The 19496-nt window shown below is 43.0% G+C and overlaps 1 protein-coding gene across 3 annotated transcripts in view; it reads left to right on the forward strand.

Annotated features, from left to right (window-relative positions):
• RSPO3 (R-spondin 3) overlaps positions 1–6104 on the forward strand; it is a 62206-nt gene extending 56102 nt beyond the window's left edge. For all 3 annotated transcript variants that reach the window (XM_082755495.1, XM_082755493.1, XM_082755494.1), the window contains one exon: positions 5045–6104. In XM_082755495.1, coding sequence (XP_082611621.1) covers positions 5045–5238 — 194 coding nt within the window. In that variant the 3' untranslated portion in view covers positions 5239–6104. The remainder of the gene's footprint in view (positions 1–5044) is intronic.
• Positions 6105–19496: the final 13392 nt, after the last annotated feature.

Below are 19496 nucleotides of genomic sequence, written 5' to 3' on the forward strand. Positions count from 1 at the left end.
AAGTACAGTGGATATAAACATACAGGTACTTTAAGATCTGTACCCATCTGGACTGGTACATGGAGGCCAGGTCAGCTGTCCTCATGCATCCTAACATCAGGAGAACCTATGCCTGAGTTAAGTAATTGCTCCTTAAATGCCTTTGGACCGTAGCTCCTTTAAATTTTTTATCACTTGCTTCAGCAGTTGGTTCATCTTCAAGAGGAATAAAAGCAAGGAGAGGAAATGCACTGAGCCATGTAGCACCTAGGTGATTCTGAAACTGGTAACCCTTGCCATTTTGGTCACCTGCAGACGTGGTGATTATGAAATAGGGCCACCATACTAGGAAAGAAATGATCGCTGATAAGAAAGCTATGCTGTTTAAACTTCAGAAGCTTTACCAGATGAATCAGCCACTAATGGCTTGTGAATGAAAGGACAATGTCCTCTGCATCACTGGGCAGTTGCAGCTTTGGAGGCTTGTTATCTTGGCAAGTAGTATGAGTACATGCTACAGCTCGTGTTCCAGAAAAAAAAAGTGTCACTTTTCATGGAAATGAGAGTGAGCTGTCCATTTGCATAACACAACATGACTGGATTACGGACAGAGCTGTAGTAAGTGATTTTAAAGCCTGGGGCATGCTCCTCTTACTGGTATCCTCACTTTGCACAGCTTCTTCCAGGTTATCATGCTGTTGTCCATGCAGTGCGGTGAGGAAGGGGTGACATCCCTAACTAGACTGAAAATGTCTCTGAAAAAGATGCAGATAGGTGGGAAGGAGCAGGGACATGGAGTAGTAGCAATTGGCCCCCAGAGTGTGTACCCTTGCCCTGTGGGGTCGTGAGGGGCTGCAGCGCGGGTGCTGACCGTGCTCCAGCAGCAGGGAAAGCGCTGAGGGGTCAGCTGAGGCTGTGAGGAGTGTGAAAGAACACTGTGGCACGTTACAGCTGTGGCTTGTGGTCTCTTATTATAGCCCTTCAGCTGAAAGCAGTGTAGTGGGGAGGATTTTGTGGTCCGTGGTGACATGCACAGTCGAAGTGCCAGGACCCTTCCTGATAGGGGCCTATTACGTAGGTGCCTGCAATCCCTCCAGATGCAGCTCTGGGACTCCTCTTGTCCCTTCTTCTCTCCCAGGGTAAATTTATTCACAGAAGCAATCTCTCTAAAAGAAATACAATTATCCCCAGTGCCTGACGCCAGACTCTCACCCCTCTCTCACCCCATAGGACCTACCCTGTGACAAGCCCCCACCAAAGCAAAGCCTTCTTGCACCATCAGATCTAATGCCTTCTTACGGTGGTTTTGGATTTCAGTGCCCACAGAAGGGAGAAGTGAACAAATATGATATATACGATATAAATATAATATATATTCCCCCTGTATATTATATGTATATAATATATATTCTCCCTGTACTCATCTCTGGTGAGGCCGCACCTCGAGTACTGTGTTCAGTTTTGGGCCCCTCGCTACAAGAAGGACATCGAGGTGCTTGAGTGGGTCCAGAGAAGGGCGACGAAGCTGGTGAGGGGCCTGGAGAACAAGTCCTACGAGGAGCGGCTGAGGGAGCTGGGCTTGTTCAGCCTGGAGAAAAGGAGGCTCAGGGGCGACCTTATCGCTCTCTATGGGTACCTCAAGGGAGGCTGTAGCGAGGTGGGGGTTGGCCTGTTCTCCCACGTGCCTGGTGACAGGACGAGGGGGAATGGGCTAAAGTTGCACTAGGGGAGTTTTAGGTTGGATTTTAGGAAGAACTTCTTTACCGAAAGGGTTGTTAGACATTGGAACAGGCTGCCCAGGGAAGTGGTGGAGTCACCATCCCTGGAAGTCTTCAAAAGACGTTTAGATGTAGAGCTTAGGGATATGGTTTAGTGGGGACTATTAGTGTTAGGTCAGAGGTTGGACTCGATGATCTTGAGGTCTCTTCCAACCTAGAAATTCTGTGATTCTGTGATATGAACAAATATATGTCTTAACTGTAGCCCAATGTAACAGGGTGAGACTAAGGGACAATGCCTAAAGATGACAAAATCTGGAACCTGTAGTGGTTATTCCACTTCAGCTATGATTTTTTCTAGGATGTACTGAAGTCCCAAGTTCTCCCAAACTGTGACCAACCTTTGCTCCTTTTAGTCGACAAGATGTGCTTATAGATTTAGTGGAAACCCCACATCTGATGAAGTAATGCAAAGATGTCACTGAAATGGTCTGGTTTGCATATTTAAAGATGTATTCCAGCACAGATTACATAAATGCAGATGTGGGGATTTCTGAGACCGTGGGCTATAAATTAGGTTAACAAGAACTCAGCACCTTTAAGCTGCTTTGACATGTAATTATATTGTTCTCTGAATTAATTTCACCATCTGCATTCAATTTGAACTACTGCACTTCTCAACATTACGGCATGTCTGTAGATTTACTTCAATATGCAAAGCTGTAGCATTAGAAGCAGCAAAGCATCTCCAATCTACAAGGAAAGACTGCACCGTGCCTGTAGACTAATTCCTCCAGCACAGATGGCCATACAAAGTTTCGGTTTTGGAATAAAAGCTGTTTTAATGACGAATTAACTGCTTCACACAACACGAACCCACGAGGAAAAGACTCACTCGGAAACATCTGGTGATCTCTTATTGAAAAAGATTTATCCCCCTATTTTTTCCTTTATTTTTTTTTCTTTTTTTTTTTTCATTTTTCTGTTTCAGAAGGGCTCGCTGACCCGCCAGGAGGGGCAGCTCACCTCTCCCCGGGTCCCCGCAGCCCCCGGGACGCGGCGATGTCCCCGCACCAAGCGGGAGCGATCGCGGCGCGGCACCGGGGCGCCCCCGCGCGGCCGCAGCGCGGTGTCCCCGCGCCCCCCGACCGCCCCTTCCAGGGACCGGGGGCTCCGGCCCGGCCCCTGCCCTCCTCGCCTTGTCGTCCTCCGTGTAGAGGAGCTCGGGGGCAGACGTGCGGCTGGAGCGGCCCGTGCTGTTCCTGTGCTTCTCACCCGGCCCAGCGCCCGCTTTTAGGAAGAGTTTTCACTGCTTCTCTGCCGTAGAAAAAAAAAATATTCGGGAACAAATCTCAGGGAAGAGGATATAGGTATGCTCTCGGAGGAGAGCAGGGAGGGGGATAAATGCAGGGATTTCCCTCTGGCTGTGTCATGATGCCAGCAGATATCATGGCAAGATGTCATTGCTGGGAGACTTTTCCCTCGGGTGCATGCTGAACCAAGGGTTGGGTGGGATAAAACAGAGTAGCATCACTCCAACATAACACCTCCCACTTTTTGAGACAGTGGTGAAAGGAGGTGAACAACCAGCCTGGACAAAGATGACCCTTCAGTGTTCTACCACATTACCCGAACAGCACAGGAGTAGAAGGCAGACCCTTCACAAACTTCATCAATATGGACATATTGGCATTAACCCACACATAAAACCACACAGAGGACTTCACATTAGTCATCCTCAGAGCAGAGGAAAAGTAGACTGAGTTCTTAGTACTTACCAGAAATCAGTTTTGCTCATCCTATGTAGGCTGAGCAACAGAAAAAAGCATGCCTAGGTGGGTCTAGCTAGATGTCAGGTCTCCCTCAAAACTTTCAGACGTACAGTCGTGTGCATTCTTTATAAATTCACACACAGATTTAAAAAAATAATAAAATACATCTTGATCCTTGACAAAAAGGGAAACCATTAAGTATTTTTCCAACGTGCTTAAGGAATTGTGGCTAGGACGTCACAGCTGAAGGATTTTGGCCAATCACCAAGTGAACAATGTCAAACACTGAATGCCTGGACAGTTTCCATTCAAGTAACATTTCATCTTGGGCCAACTGTATTTACAAACCACTGGAATGAAATTCCATACTGTCATTTATCCATTAGTCAGAGACAGCGTTATGGCGGAGTAAGACGTGTGCTCACTGCCGCATGGAGCTCTCCCAGGGGTGGCTAGCTCACACCGAGCCTCGCATGCCCATCCTGCAGGTCTGCCCTGCTCACCCCTGGGTATCATAGGTGGCACTGCCAAATCCAGAGAGGGATTATGCAGGTGTATGTGTGTGTGTATTGGGGTCATATCTGACTAGTTACTGAAAGGTTGAGGAGCCATTTTACATTTAAAGCTTTACTGTGTGTTTCAACAGCAACAGATGAAAAAATCAGATGTTTGTCCCTGCTTGACTCAACAGCTGCATCTAAACTTTCCCTTGGTCTCCGATCTCAGAGTTGGTCAGGAATGAAGAACCTGTAAAATATCCCATTCTATGCTACACGATAAGAAGAGGGTACAGTGTATCCTCACATCTCAGTCTTACTTCTTGCTGTTTGCTTTTTCCTCCCCTCCTTTGAACCTCTCTCCCTTTATCTGACGTACACGACCTTGGATGGTAGAGTACCTCTACTCTGTCTGACCTTGGATGGTCATCTGTTCTAAGAGCAAGCCACTGCCCTGAGCCTACTCCCCTACTACAGCCTACTCCTGCAGAGCTCATTGAGCTGTCAAAAAATCCCAGCTCTGGTTTTGGAAGGGGCATAGTGTGAGTATTCAGCATCCTCAACCACAAGAGCTACTGTCAAATTTGTTTAACTCTCCTAGCATTGGTGTAGGAAAGCCTGAGTTATCTCTGCTGATATTTCAAAGCAAAAAGTATTTGTGCTGCAATTAAGTGGGATAGATTATTTACAGTATTATTGAAATTTATGCTGTTTATAAAGTTAGACCAGTCAATAGTTAGCACAACCTGGCTTAGGCCATAGAAGTCCTCAAACCTGCTGTGTTTTGGTGGAGTACCTGGAGCTGTGCCCTTGGCTGTGAGAGACAGGAATATATTTATACCAGCTCTAAAACACTGAGACTCTCCAGGGAACTTCCACCTCTTTGCTTAGAGTCAGATGGGAGGTGTGAGGCCAGCTGCTGAATTTAGTGGTTTGATGAAGCGTTGGACACTTGCAGGCACTAGTACTGGTGTCCAGCTTCCAACGGGAGGTGCTAATCCCAGGTTTTACAGGCAAGGGAGTCAGAAATTGCAGCAGCCTGAGCAAATCTTCTAACGTGTCATAATTTTTATTTCAGGGAAAAAAAATAGGGAGGAGAAAAGAAAAAAGTCCAACAAAGACGAAAGTAAAGAGACAAGACAGGAAAGCAAAGGGCGAGTAGCCCGAAGACAGAACCGAGAACAGAGGGAAAACAACAACAAAACGCAGCCGAAGAAACGAAAAGCCCCCAATAAAGAAGAGACCCTGGCACCCGTCGACACTGCACATTAACAGCCTTCCATGATTGTTTAAGTCTTATGATGCTGCTATCTCTACCAGACCGCCCTGACAGGTGCTCCAACCATTCAGGCCGCAAATGGACAATGCTACCAGTTATTATTAAACTCTAAACAACATTCCAAATACTTCCTATATTCTCCAAGCAACCATAGTTTATTAAAGAGATTGAGATGAGCCAAGAAATAAAATCTAAAAATGGGATACTTTAAAACTGTTATATTATATGCTTCCATGCATCTGTAAAAGGCAAATAAGAATTTTTGTATATATTAATAATAGGGTATAAAATATAGCAATATAATAATGAATGACATTCAGATGAACAATGTTCTTTTTCTTTGTAAAATATTTTTCAAGTTATTGTTTAAGTATGAGGCAAAAGATATGTCTAAGTCAAAGATGCAAATCGTATCCCTTCATATATTGTACATAAATATTATGAGAAGGAGGAAAACATTTCTGAAGAGCCAGTAGGAACCCAAGGTTTTATAACCTCTGGTGGAGCAGAGTGGGTTTGCCTGTGGTTCCCTGGTCCGCGCTCCAGATGTGGGTGAGAAACACCAGGGGAAAGCCTGCAGGGCTTCAAAAACTGAGGGAAAAGAAGCAGAAACATCTGCAGCTTTGAAGACTGAATCCCTGAGGTAGAAAGTGACGGTGCTGAGCTTGAATATTGAGCTTGAGCTCTTATCTATGGGACAACACAATGTTTTCTGGTCTAAACAGTGGTACCGTGTGTGCTGTTTTATGCTTTTTATACCTATGTGTAACTTAAGTCTACATTTCAAATCTTCTGGTGAATGACAAATCGTATTTGTAGGAGACAATGTTGAGTTAATAAAAAAACAGAGAAATAGACCACGTAACCCTCTTTGTTTTTCACAGTGATGCTGTCTCCTTTTCTGCTGGAGGGAGTGGGGGGAAGAATTTAGTAGCTTCACAGGGAGAAAAGGACACAACTTCAGCCACGATGTGCATCTAGTGAAAGGGTACCCACAATCATAACTCTACTGATAAAAAGAATTTGTAAACTTTTGTCCAATTTTACTTAAATTCTTGTCCTAGTTCTTCTCTCTCACAAAGTAGAGGTGAAAATTTCCATTGCTCAGGGAACAAGCAAAACCTCTGAATATCATTCTAGTTATTTCAGTGGCTAGAGTGACCCTCAAGAGAAGCACAGGCTATACTATATGCTGCCTCTCTGCTCAGAAATGGGTTTATTTTTGCAGAAAAACACTGAGGAGCCAACTCATCACATTTGCTTTGTTGCCACACTCCTCCCAAGGGTAGATTCCATAAGGGTAGCAGGCTGCTTAGTGTGGTGTGTGGTCTAGAAAACGCGGCAGGCAAGCCTTCCTCGCCAGTTCCTGTCCCTACTCATTAGCTCTTTCTCACAACGATTTTGCCTAGACAGTCTGTCTTGGACATTGAAAACGACCCTACCCAACACTGACTTTTCAGTGACTTCTGGAGGAAGATACTAATCATCCAACCAGCGATGCAGGATAGTTTCCTACATTTTGCTTTGTAAGAACTTTGTCTCTTAATGATATGTGTATAGATGTAGTACTCTAATAACACGGGTGTTTAAGGCTCCCACAGCTTGGCTTCATCTTTCATGAGAACTAGTCAAAACTTTGTGTAACTGGTCCCAGATTGTGTGCATATGTCATATTTTTGCTGGTGAGAAGAACTAAACACTAAAGGCTGAGTTTTGCAGAGATGAGTGTCATACGTGTGTAACACTCCTCGTGTACAACAATGTCTGAACAGATGAGGGAAAAGTGGGGTGTGCTGAATGCCTGTGCGAGGTACCCAGTGGTGGGAAACTTGAAAGGAGGTGCCTCCGCCAAGTAACTTATCTACACCCTCCTTCACAGTGCACTGGCATCTACCTCCCACCACTGACCTTGGCAGCAGCAGATATTTTCCTCCACCAGCATCTTCTCCCAGTCTTGGCAGCACCAGCCCAGGAGAAGCTGGTGTCAGAGAATTGGAAGGTGCAGGACCTGTGCTCTGCAATGAGGCTCCAGGTGATGCTGTGGGGAGGCAGAGAGAGGGAAGGGGAATTCCTGCTGCTGCCAGGCTCAGATGTTGCCACCAAAAGATGAGGTGCCAGCTGCAGTTCTGTGCGGAGAGGGACTGGCATCGCAACAGAAAGCAGCATTCAGTGCTTCAAGCTGTAGCAACCCATCTATCTGGGGTGCTGGTGGGCAGACAGGGATATTCAGCTGCTCAGGAGAAATATACTGCTCAATTTACTTCCTCCAGGGACAGGCTGATAGCCAAATGAGCCATCCCTACGGATACTTCAAGCTAGACCACCAATTTGACCACATGAATAACTGAACCCAAGAGCGCTTTGTCTGCGGCCCTTAAAAAGGACCACTAGGATGGTGGCTTCTCCCTGCCTTAATTAACATAGGAGTTAAATGGCAAGGGGCTTTCAAACGGAAGAATGTCTCTTGATAGAATTATGAACAAAACCTATAAAAACAAACAAGAGTGTTCAGAGGGGAATTAAAAAGAGGAAAAAGCAAAATAAGGGAGCCAAACTAAGAATGTCCCTGATCTCAGTTGTTTTTTGCTACTTCATTTGGAGGAAACAAAGGAGTGCTATGTATCTAGCAAAGACAGACAGAAGACTGGAAAAGCAGTATCAGGAGCAACAGGTTGAAGGAAAAAAGAGGGCCAAAGGAAGAGAAGTTAGGATACAAATGTGAGCTTTGTTGTACACTGCCATATAAACCTTTATTTGAAAATCCAGAGTGCCTCTCCCTTCTTACGCAAGTGGCAGTGACAAGAGAGACGGCTTGTCTTACCAAGAGCAAGACTTGGAATACTGCAACATTTCATCAAGGCATACAAATGTAAAAGGAATCTGGCTTGTGGCAGTAATAATTTATAGGAAGAGTACCTGAAAAACCATGATACAACTTTTCCTGGAAATGATCGAGGAAGCTGCCGTCATGTTGTTCACTCCCACAAGAAGTAGTGTTTGATAATATTTCTTGTAGCCATGGTGAAGCACTAAAAAGTACATCCAACTCATCTGGGCAACTACGAGTTTCTCCAGCCCTGGCACTGAATGGAAACTACACTGACTGCAGGTGAACTGCTCCATTGGGACTACCAAGAAGCTGAAGAATACGGGTCTTTGTAGGTCAGATATATTGCAATGGCACTCACAGCCCACCAAGCAATAACTATGTGAAATTGGGGGCTGAAGATCTTACATGCAAACTCATTAAGAGCTAATGGGGAGTCTCATGACCTTACTGCAGAAATGCTAATTAAGTGCTGCACGTAACTGTGACTAAATTTGTGGGAAATTTCTTTCCTGACGATTGTTACAAAATACCTCAAAACCTTAATAGTCAATTTTAAGTAATTCCCAGAGTCGCATTATGAACACAGTAGGATTATGATTGATTTTCTCAAAATGGGGACTAATTGAATAGGTGTTAATTGTTGGCCAAATTCACGGTATGCTAATTATTAAAGAATAGTTCTGGAATAAAATATTAAGTATCTGTTATGAACAGTAGGACAACACAAATGATGTGCTGTTTCTGACAGTAAAACCATTTAGGGAATTATAATTAGCAAAAAGGGATAATATTTCCAAAAAGCCACAGTTATGTCCCAGGTTTCAGACCTGTCTAACCAAGCTGTACCTGGTTCCCTCACCTGGCTCCATGTTAGTGAAGACCTGAATATGGGAATCCAGTGGTAAGGCGTCATGAACAGTTAAAGCTGTGACCTGTTGAACCCTTCATTGAAACTGTGCCAGCAGCTTTACTCTCAGCCACCACCACAGGAGAATTGCTGGGCTGATTAAAGCACTGAATAAATGACTCTCCGCTCAGCTGGGCTTAGCTGCGTGCGGTAGCAGCGGCAGCAGCAGGACCCACCAGCAGAGTGGGACCATCACCAGCCAGCCCTCACAATGAAGGTCTTGTGTCATGCTCTCTACCAACTGCCTTTGGATATTTGTGGTTGTTATGCTGATGGGAAAGCAGCACATGAATATTGTTATTAATTCAGAAGTATTCCTCTATAGCCCCATGAGTCACTGTCATCTCTTTTTTGTTTCTGTGGTTTTAGGCTCTGCAGCTTATTGAAGGCTTGACTTTGTGACGCAGCATGAATGTACAATGAGTCTTGTACTTAATTGCTATGCATTGTTATTTTCAGAGACAGCACTGGGTTTCATCGGTATGGTTCACATGAAGTTACAATAATTTAAACAATAAATCTGCATAGCATGACATAAGAGATGATTATGGGAGTCACTCCTTACTTGCAGTGACGTTCTGCAAGCAGCAGTTAGAGCTGCAGTTTCAGGGTAGCTTAAATCCAACAGGGAGGGCTTGGGTGATACTGTCACATTTCCAGGCTCACATCTGCTACCTCACTGCCATTATTTAGAACAAAGTTTGAACACTAAGGATCTTGCATTCTTAGGCAGCAAGAATACTCTGCAGGTATACACTCTCAAATAATTCTCCTATACGGCCTCTTGATAAAGGGGGATCAGCCCTTTCCTAGCATTCTGTGATAAACTGCTATCATTTGCACAGATGTTAAGTCAGCGTGTTTGCTCACTATTACGATAGCCCATCTGTCTCTTACATCTTTCTCTACTAACTTAGCTGTGATATTCCTAGTGGATTTAGGTCTGCTCTTTCAGCTCCAGAATGCTAATTGTATCTGCCTTTGAGAAACTAGTGCATGCATTGATTTGTTTGGCACAGAAATTTATCTTTTTTCATGGTTGGATGAAACTTTTGTTGATAATATTCTCTAAAGTATTTCAATATACTAATAATGTCCACATGAATCCCTCACACTCAAAGACAGTCATTCAATTTCTTAAAAATAAACTCTCTGCACTCGTGCAGAAGGCTGGCTGGAAGATCATCTTGCCTGGGTAACATTTGTTAACCATCTTTTTAGATATAAAGCTGTCTGAGAATGATCATACACATGTCAGCAAGAAAACAGACCTTTAAGGAACTTTGAAATTGTCCATCTGGTTCTCCTCTTTAGAATGTACTAAGTATTTCCTAGCAGTCATCTGAAATGTACACCAGTGCCTTGTGGCTCCGTTTCCATCTCATCCTTACCTTATCCAATCGGGGCCATTCATGGGACACAATAGAAGGTAGGATATTTCCAACTTGCTTTCTAGATACACACACAAGCCTGCAGTTACTCTGTGTGTGCATCTACATTATTCTTAGCTCACAGCCACTCTTGTGAGTGGATTCGTTTGTGGGTCTTTAACCATTTTCCTTTCTGATTGGCATTTATTCAGCTGCATACACATACTTTCTGGATTCCCTGCCTGTCTGAAATTTTTGGAGCTCTGGTCATTGCGGTCACACAGATTGGTCTCACATTCTCCTCTGTTCTTGTTTCTTCCTTCTGTCCCCTCCATTTCAATCCTAAGTGTCCTTTTCTTATTCCCTTTCTTTTGCACTAACACTGATCCTCTCCTTCTTCTAATCCATCTTCTTCCTTGGGTATCCTGACAGACAAATCTGCTACCTGAATGACAAACCTCTCCTTGCATTTGACTGCTGAGGCTCCTATTTCTTTTTCCTTCTCTTTGCACTTTTCTCATGCTTATCTTACTTCAGTTGTTTCATCTTATGAAGGCTAGGAAGTAAAGCAAAACCAAACTGTTCCAACACAAGGCTTCCTTGTAATCAAGGAGTCTCATCCTAGGGAAAGAAGCTCTCTTGGATGAAATTTACACACAACTTTTTCAGTAATAGATACTGTGGAGGCAGAAGAAAATGCAGGCACAAAAATTAGGTTGCAATATAACAGGAACAAGAGGGTGAAGAGCTGTGAGCTGGTCTGGCACCTTTAAAAGGATGATGTGAATAAAATTAAACTAGCAACAGCAACCTTTTTTTTTTTTTTTCTTGTATAACGGGAATAAGGAACAAAGATAAATGATCCCCAAATGGAACCAACAGGTTTCTATTTTATTCTTGATGTGCCTATAGAAGAAAAATGGAAAAAAAAGCAAATTAAGGCAGATACAGGAACAGAGGGATGACTGGCTAAGGGAAGAGACTGTAAAACACACTCTCATGATTATTTAATCTGTGCATGAAAGAATCTCTACTGATTCATAGCCTACTCCAGCATACCCAGGGCCGAGCAGGTTAATGAAGTTCTAGCGACATTTGTACAGTCATTGCCCAGGGGGAACCAGTAGAGCAACCAACGTGTGAAACAGGTTTTCTCACAGAGAAAGAAATGAAGGAACTGCCTTTTTGTGTTTGTTTGTGTGCATGTATGACTGAAAAACAGGAAGGTAGCTCCTCTTTCTACCTTATGCTAGAGCACAAAATATCACAAAAACCATGCTGATGGTTTGATCCTTACTGTGTTATTAATGCTCTGTATATCTCAGTCCTTAAAATAGGCTTCTATGAATAAGGAAAAGATGGATAAAATTTCATAGGCAAGTCAACACAACCAGTGCAAGGGTATGTTCTTTTCTTATCAGAACTGGCATGTTGTCTTATTCTGCTGTCAAAGGAACAAACTTTGAAAAACACCTTACAGCAAAAAATAAAATTAAAAATGATAGTCTTTTTTTTTTTTCCTCCACTGTGACACTTTGCTCATAAAAGAAACCTCCAGTGAGTAAATGACAGCAAATCTGTCATAGAGCTACTCTAATAATTCTGCTCTTTGAAACAAGACTGATAGTCTCACACAGTGGGAAGGAACTAAAAATGGGTAGTTTGCCTCTACGTAACACTGTCAAATGTCAGTGTACCACTGTTAGTTATTGGAAAAGAAATGCCCAAAATATTAAATAAAACAAAGCTCACCCTTTCAGCCCTTTTTCTCCCCACTGTTAATTGTCTGCTAGCTAATAGGAGAGTAGTATTTGCTCTTGCAAACAAGAGACTCACTAGCTGGGAAGGAGCTGTCACTCACTGTTACTAAACCAGGAGATCTCTCGTAGACTGGCATAAGGGCACAGTTCTGCCAATTTTGGTGATGATGCCTCTGTCAGATGTGTATGTCTTGCTGCTATGCTGTACCTGAGATATTACTGCTCTTCCCATCTCTCCCTTCCATTGAAGAGCGACTTTGACTTTCCTGGAGTGTGATGAGCACCTAGTTTTTCCAGATTCAAGTTATGTTTCCCTAAAATCCATTCCTACTCACCAACCCCTGCCTCAGACACCTTCTGTTCAGCAGATGGGTCATATGCAGGATCGCTAACTCCACTCTGCTGACAGCATGACTTGGAAGCCCCATGTGCGTGTGTTGTGCAATGGGGTCAGGGGTGGAAGGACTGGGCAAAGACTGGGTTTCGGATCACACTTATCTAAAAAAGGAAACACATTACATGAGCCACTATTACCATTACATGAGCCACCAGTTTTAAACACCTTGAAATCCTGAAAGGGAGCATTTACATGTTAATGAAGTGGTCTGCATTATTGTCTGTTATTCTCTATCTGGACAAATCTTACAGGAGCATCTTTTGCTGATAGCTCTCCAGATGATAAGAACAAGCACACATCTTACCCTACAAGAGTTCTTTTATTAATTGGCATTATCTAAGCTCCAGTAGTGCATCAAATGTTGTAATAAGCATCTCTGATCTGTGGTTTCTTTTCACATCCTATTTCCTACAACTTTGCATTCTCTGTGCCTAATGCATTAGTGAAGTCTAGACATATTGTGCTCGTTGCACAAGGGAAGGAGAAAAGAGAAGCAAGACTTCTCAAGTTAGTGGAAATTTTGCCTGACAGATCATTTTCTTGTTTTGGTTCATTTTGCTTTGTTGTACAAGGGAGAAATGTCAACATGAGATAATTTCTTAAGCACATGCACCCTGAGACCTACATTTTCAAAAATAATCCCTGGGGAAAGAAAAGACGGTAATTAAAAGTAAGTATTTGAAAGTCAGCTGGGCACCTTAAACTGAGATTCTGGTACACCATTAGGGGGCCACCTTAATATAAGGTCTTAAGAATGAAGCTCTTAGAAAGACTTCTGTTTTATTCAGCCCAGGGATAAGTAAGAATTCCTTGCAATTTTCTCATGGGTCCTGCAGAATCCTAGGAGCAATTTCATACATCACAAAACGCAGGTCCACTGCACTTTAGTTACTGTCAGCGGGTGGTTAAAAAGCACAATGTCCACATTGTACCTAAGCTGGAATTAAAGAGGTATCAACTATTTTTCAATATAGAAAGCTTTGTCTTCCGACTACAAGAATAAATAAGTCATTGGTCAGGAATGCTGGATAGTTATAATTTCAGGCCTATAAATCCTACTTAGTGTGTATTGTAACCAGCTTTTACGGAAACGTTACTTCATGAAAATCACACTAATAGCACTAATAGCACTGTATTATTTATTACTAAGAGTTAGAGCTGCAGCAGCATCCTCATCATCCCTCAGCTATCTCCCCTTGCAGGAAAGCAATAACTGCCATGGCTTGAAAAATGGCTGATAGTACCATGAGGAATTTCAATATCAGTTTGAAAAGTGGATGTTCTTTGCGAGCTATAAGGCAACGAGCAACACAAAGCACCTAGATAGAGGCTTATTTAGAGGATACGTTGATAACACTGCATACTTTCTCAAACAGCCTTTTCCTTGACTTTTTTTTTTTTTTTTAATATAGTGACACAGATCTGAAGTTAAGGTTTCTTTGCATGCCACTTTTATGTAAGCAATAACAATGACTAATAATCCCATAAAAAGCCATCAGCACAACTCCAAATAAAGCTGTCAGCCTTGCATGAGCTCTGCTGCCAGGCTATAATAAGTGCCTGGGCTGCTTTACCACTTCCTTGGTGTCTGGCTGGTCTGAAACATGCGCAGTGTCTCTGCTCAGTTAAGCACAAGAACAAGTCTCTGAGAAGTCCTCAGCCAACAGCTGAACGTACCCATGGGTACTTGTGAAGCAGCAGGATGAAATTCAAGAAGAAAAATGCAGAGCACCACACATAGGCAGGAATATACAAATGCACAGAGGAATGAGAACAGGCCGTTTAGGCAGCAGTGGTAACAGCTGTCAGCAAGTGTCAGAAAGCAAGCAACATCATGCTGGCACACACAAGCAAAGATGTAGCCTGTAACATACAAACAAAGCAATTCTTCTGTTCTCAGTACTGCTAAACATCTCAGCTGAAATACACTGTCCTCTTAAGGCATCACAGTTCAAGAAAGAGATGGTGTAACTGGAAATAGTTCAGGTAAGAGCACTGAGTATGGTCAGAGCTCCAGCAAAACGTTCCGTGAGGAGAGAGACTCGGGGGTCTGGACTGCTAGGCAAGAGAAGAGAAGATGGAGGGGGCACATGGACATACTTCAGGTATGTACCATTGGTCATTCAGCACACACAAGCTAAAGAGATGTTATGGTTTTGAGCTACAGAAAGGGATATCAGGATGAGGCATTAAAAAACAGTACTGAATGGCAAAAGGGATGAGCCAGTCGAAATAATGCTATAAGGAAACTGTGGAGCCTCTGTCAATAAACCTCAGCAAGCACAAGTTAGAAAAATAGCTATTAAACAACAAAGGTGTATGGTGGTGATGCATTAGAACCGAGGGATGGACTATATTATCTCTTAATGTTTCCTTTTGCCATCTTTTGTTATGATTCTCTCACATCTAACTATCTATAAAGCAGATAACATGTTTATAGCAACACTGCCAAAGATGAGATGGGTATGGCCGCAAACGGGAATCATTCAGCGGACAGCTGCAGGAAACTGAACTAAAGGGGTTCCTTAAAAGTCTAAACCTCATTTCTCTCTTTTCTGGATATAATAAACAATAACACCCACTGAGGGCAGGGAGCAAAGGAAAATGCAACACATGCCAAACACTCTAAGAAACCTAGTTAGGTAAAACTAAAATACTGCTTCCATCCCATCTGCAGCCAGTTTATAATTTTACCTTTTCTCTGTGCTCCTAGCTTCCACATTCATACACTGAGGAAAATAAAACCACACAGCTTTTCCTATTGCTTTCCAAACTAAATTTACTTTCCCCTTTTCTCAGTGACTCAAATGAACACTGAAGCCTCCAAGTTCAGAAGAAAAATACAAAACATCAACTCTATAATCCCCTTTCTTACAGGAACAAAACCTATGCTGTCATGCTAGGCATCTGTCAGCTGCGGGTCCCAGCAACTTATCAGCTTGCTGGACAGTTTCATCCTGATCTGACAAAAAATGAAAAAATAAAAAAATTAAAAAAAAATATATATATATATGTTTTGTACAAGGTATGCATTTGACAGACATATCCTGGCCTGCCAGTCAGCACAAACAGAGCTCTTGAGCAGCGGTTAAAGTAGGGCTACCGGGGAAAAAGGGAAGAAGACAGGAAGGGAAGGGCTGCGGTCAGAAGACAAGAATTCAAAGGAATATTGGCTTCCTTATTTTGGTTGCTCATGCAGTGACTTGTTTTACTTTCTGAACTTAAAAATTGTAATTTGTCTTCACGATTTTGGAGGAGAAGAGGAAGGGTGCAGACAACCAAATTGCAATTTCTTAAATCCTCAGTAGGATAGTACTATTTTAACACACACACAATAAAAATAAAAATAAAAATAAAAATAAAAATAAAAATAAAAATAAAAATAAAAGTAAAAATAAAAATAAAAGTAAAAATAAAAATAAAAATAAAAATAAAAATAAAAATAAATTCTACAGGACCAGTGATACCTGTTAGCAGCCAGGAGTGCTGCTTTACGTTGCACTTTGACAGACACTGCCTGGAGGAGCAGAGCCTTCTCTAACATTACCTAGATGCCCACCCCACAGCCAGAGACAGGACCGCAGGCTTTGTAGGACCTTTTTAATGACCACATCAGCTGAACTGTACCCAGCTCGTGCCATGCACACACTGCAGCCCTGTCCAGCTCAGGCAAAGCTTTTCCAGTGCAGACTTCTACAGAGGAGGATGAGCGCTGCAGCTTGCTCCAACAAGCACGAAGAGACAGCAGAGGGAGCACGCACACATCTCTCCCCATCCCACTGACTCCTGTGGAAACCCACTCCTGGGTCCAGCCCTTTGGTATCGCTCAGGAGAGGGACGTATGGGGTATGGCAATGCAGAGCAACCCCAACAGTCCCCTTCTGGGTAGTGAGATGAAATTTTAATGAATCATTTTAATGATTCTGACATCTTATGGTATACATATACATAATACCCAAAAATAATAAAAATGAATGACTGCCTTGGATTTCTCAGAAGCCTTAGGGTTAGATTGTAAACCCAACCCCTTTCTCCCCTGTCAAAAATGGCACTTGTCAATACTGAGACAAGCTCCCCCACAGCATCTCCTGGTCCCTACAGGAATCCTCAGAAAGCAGAGCAAAGAACTGCCTAATGCCATCAGAATTAAAAAGCAAAACCTGCGACTAAATGCCTAGCAGGGTGCAACAATGCCTACGTCCACCCCAGCAGGTGTCATTTCATGCACGTGTTGTGACTGGGAGGTTAAAGACGCATGCCAAGGGACGGGGAGAGGCCTCTACTACAAGCAGAACAACCCTGGCAGGTGACATTTCGCTGGGCTAGCAGGCCAGCTGGGGTCACAGCCCAGTGGCCCAGTTCAGAACTGAGATGTGAGCATAGCGGTGCTCCTGACCTGCAGCTGTCCCCGTTTAGACCACGCACACTGAAGCACTTAGCATCACATGGCCAGGAAGCAAAGGAAGATCTGCTTTAGAAAGATCTATTTCGAGAGCCCTTGGACACGCAGGTGGCCTCATTGCTTGAGCAGTGCTGTGTGTGCTCAGCAGCAAAACACGGGGGTGCAGGGCAGGAGCTGACGGGGCTGCAGAGCTGCTGACAGCCAGGCACAAGTAAGGTAGCAGTGCTGAGAAAGTCAGCGGGCAGGTACAGGAGGCAAAAACAGACCCTAAAAAACACAGTTTACCTGCAACTTCATTACTACTTGCTCTGGATCATGTTTTTCCATGAAAGTTTCTATTACAGGAAGGAAAAAAAAAAAAAGACTTCTTGCTTTTTGTCTTGACCTTAGCCTTCCACTGTATTCCGCACTCTTTGCTCAGTCAGTTTCAGCCTTAAATCTGGAGACAGGATGTGAGTGAGTCACGTTAAATGAAGACTGTTCTCTATATTTTCTGACTCACTGCAGACTCGAGTTTCCAAATCTGAAGTTCTTTCTGCACCGTCAGCCATCTTAGGTAATGTAGCAAATTCCTTAGCTACAGCGTTGTAACTTGCTCATTTTCTGCGGAAGCTTAGGAGATACCAAAGACTGACTGGGGGACTTCTTCCCAACTTTTATATTTGTCACCGTGTCCAGATGAGCTGAATGATTTCTTCTTTCTAAATTAATAGTATATGAAATATAACACCTGTGAAGATCTTGGCCTGTTCTGACAATAATAATAATATGGGCAAACATACTTACACAGGTATGTATTCTCAATTGTAATTCAGAGGCCTTGCTTTGTGGTAAAAGCTTTGAAAGATCATCTTTGTCTTTTTTCACTCTTATTTGCCATGATTCTGTATAGACCCATTGACTAAGACCATGACTTCCATCCACACACAAAGGAGAGTCAAAGCAACCCTGAAGAAGGGCATTAGGAATGATTTCAACCTATTTCCACTGGCTCAAAAATATCTGTGACCAGTTGTCAGTCAGACAGCTGCTGTGCAGTTTTCTGGGTTCCAGCACCAAACAGGGACTATGTCCATCCCAAAGTATCTGAAGGACATCCCAGTGAGTCCCTTGTCTCATTGGCAGGTGAGTAATGAGAGAAGTGCTGCCGTGATTTGGCTGCCCCACGGGGTGATGCCTCCATAACCAACAGAGAGCCAGGCAAAGCTATCTTTATGTGGGAAAAATGTGAACCACAGATTCAGGGGTTGCTAATTGGGGATGTGAGACTCAGAGGGGACTAACTCTATCATTTTCCTCATTCTTGTTTTGTGGACTCATAATAATAGCTTAATTATGGTTTTAATTTTGGAAATACAGATTATTGCTCTTCAATGCAAAAGCCAGACAGATAATGATTTCTTTGTTGCGAGTCTGGCAGAACACAATGCTTCTTGTTTATAGCAGTGACAGGATAATTTATTTGCATGCAGGAGATAGTTTGTTCCACTGGATACCCTTTAGCCTTTATTCTTCTATTGTTCAGAAATAACACACTATGTTACAATTACAATTATATCACAATAAGCCTTCAATTATTGGGTAAACCAATTTAATCAAACAAGCACGGCTCATACATAGCTGCAATTACCTGTTAAGCTATGGCTACTGGTGGTTAACAATGCTGTCTTTCATTGCATCTCAAGAAATGGCATTTCCTAATTTAAACACATTCAATTATCAGCAAGACTGACAGTGTCAAATAATATTATGGTAATTATCCTATTATGGTGTTATTCCACCGCTCTACCCACAGACGGACAGTGGAAAGATGACAACTTTGGTGCTCCTTGTGTATGTTGTACAGCCCCCTGCTGCCATCACACTGTGGGAATTTGTGTGTGCATCTCATTACACATGAAAGAGATCACAAGGGTAATCTCCTGTGACGATCTTCAGCATCTGCCATCAAGGCAAAAACACCTTTGCAGCTCTGAACAGCACGGCAGCTACCAGTCCTGGTAGCAACAGCCTCTCCTTTGCTCACAGCTGCCCTGAAGACCTTTCACACTGTGCTGAAGGATGAAGCCTGATGATATCAGGTAAAACTATAAAATACGTAACCAAACCTCTGCCAAACTTTTCAGCAGAAATATCCAGCTTCCATGCTCACTCAGTAATCCCAACCCATCCACCACATCTGTACAGATACCCTGTGTCCAAAGCATTCCTCTGCAGAGCTTTGCAATTTATATCTCCTGCTGTCATTTTGCAGCAAACTAGCAACTGATATGGGAGTAATGAGCGATAATAAGCTTGACAATGCAAAGAATTGCCCTGTCAATGCAATTACTCAACATCAAATCTAGCTGAACCAAACCCACCAGTGCTAATTTATCTGAACCTTCACAGACTGCCTCCTTTCCTGGGCCAGAGCATCTCAGAAATTTTTCTGCAGATCACAGACCTCGAAGCATCCACAGCTCTATACATGAGGATGTGTACAACTGCATACATTCCTTAAACACATACAGATAGTTTTCATGCTATAGAAACACATGTAAAAGTGCAAATCATATTTTATCAAACAAAAGCACTATGCCTCC

Source organism: Aythya marila, assembly GCF_965140915.1.
Source record: "Aythya marila genome assembly, chromosome: 3".
Classification (NCBI taxonomy): domain Eukaryota; kingdom Metazoa; phylum Chordata; class Aves; order Anseriformes; family Anatidae; genus Aythya; species Aythya marila.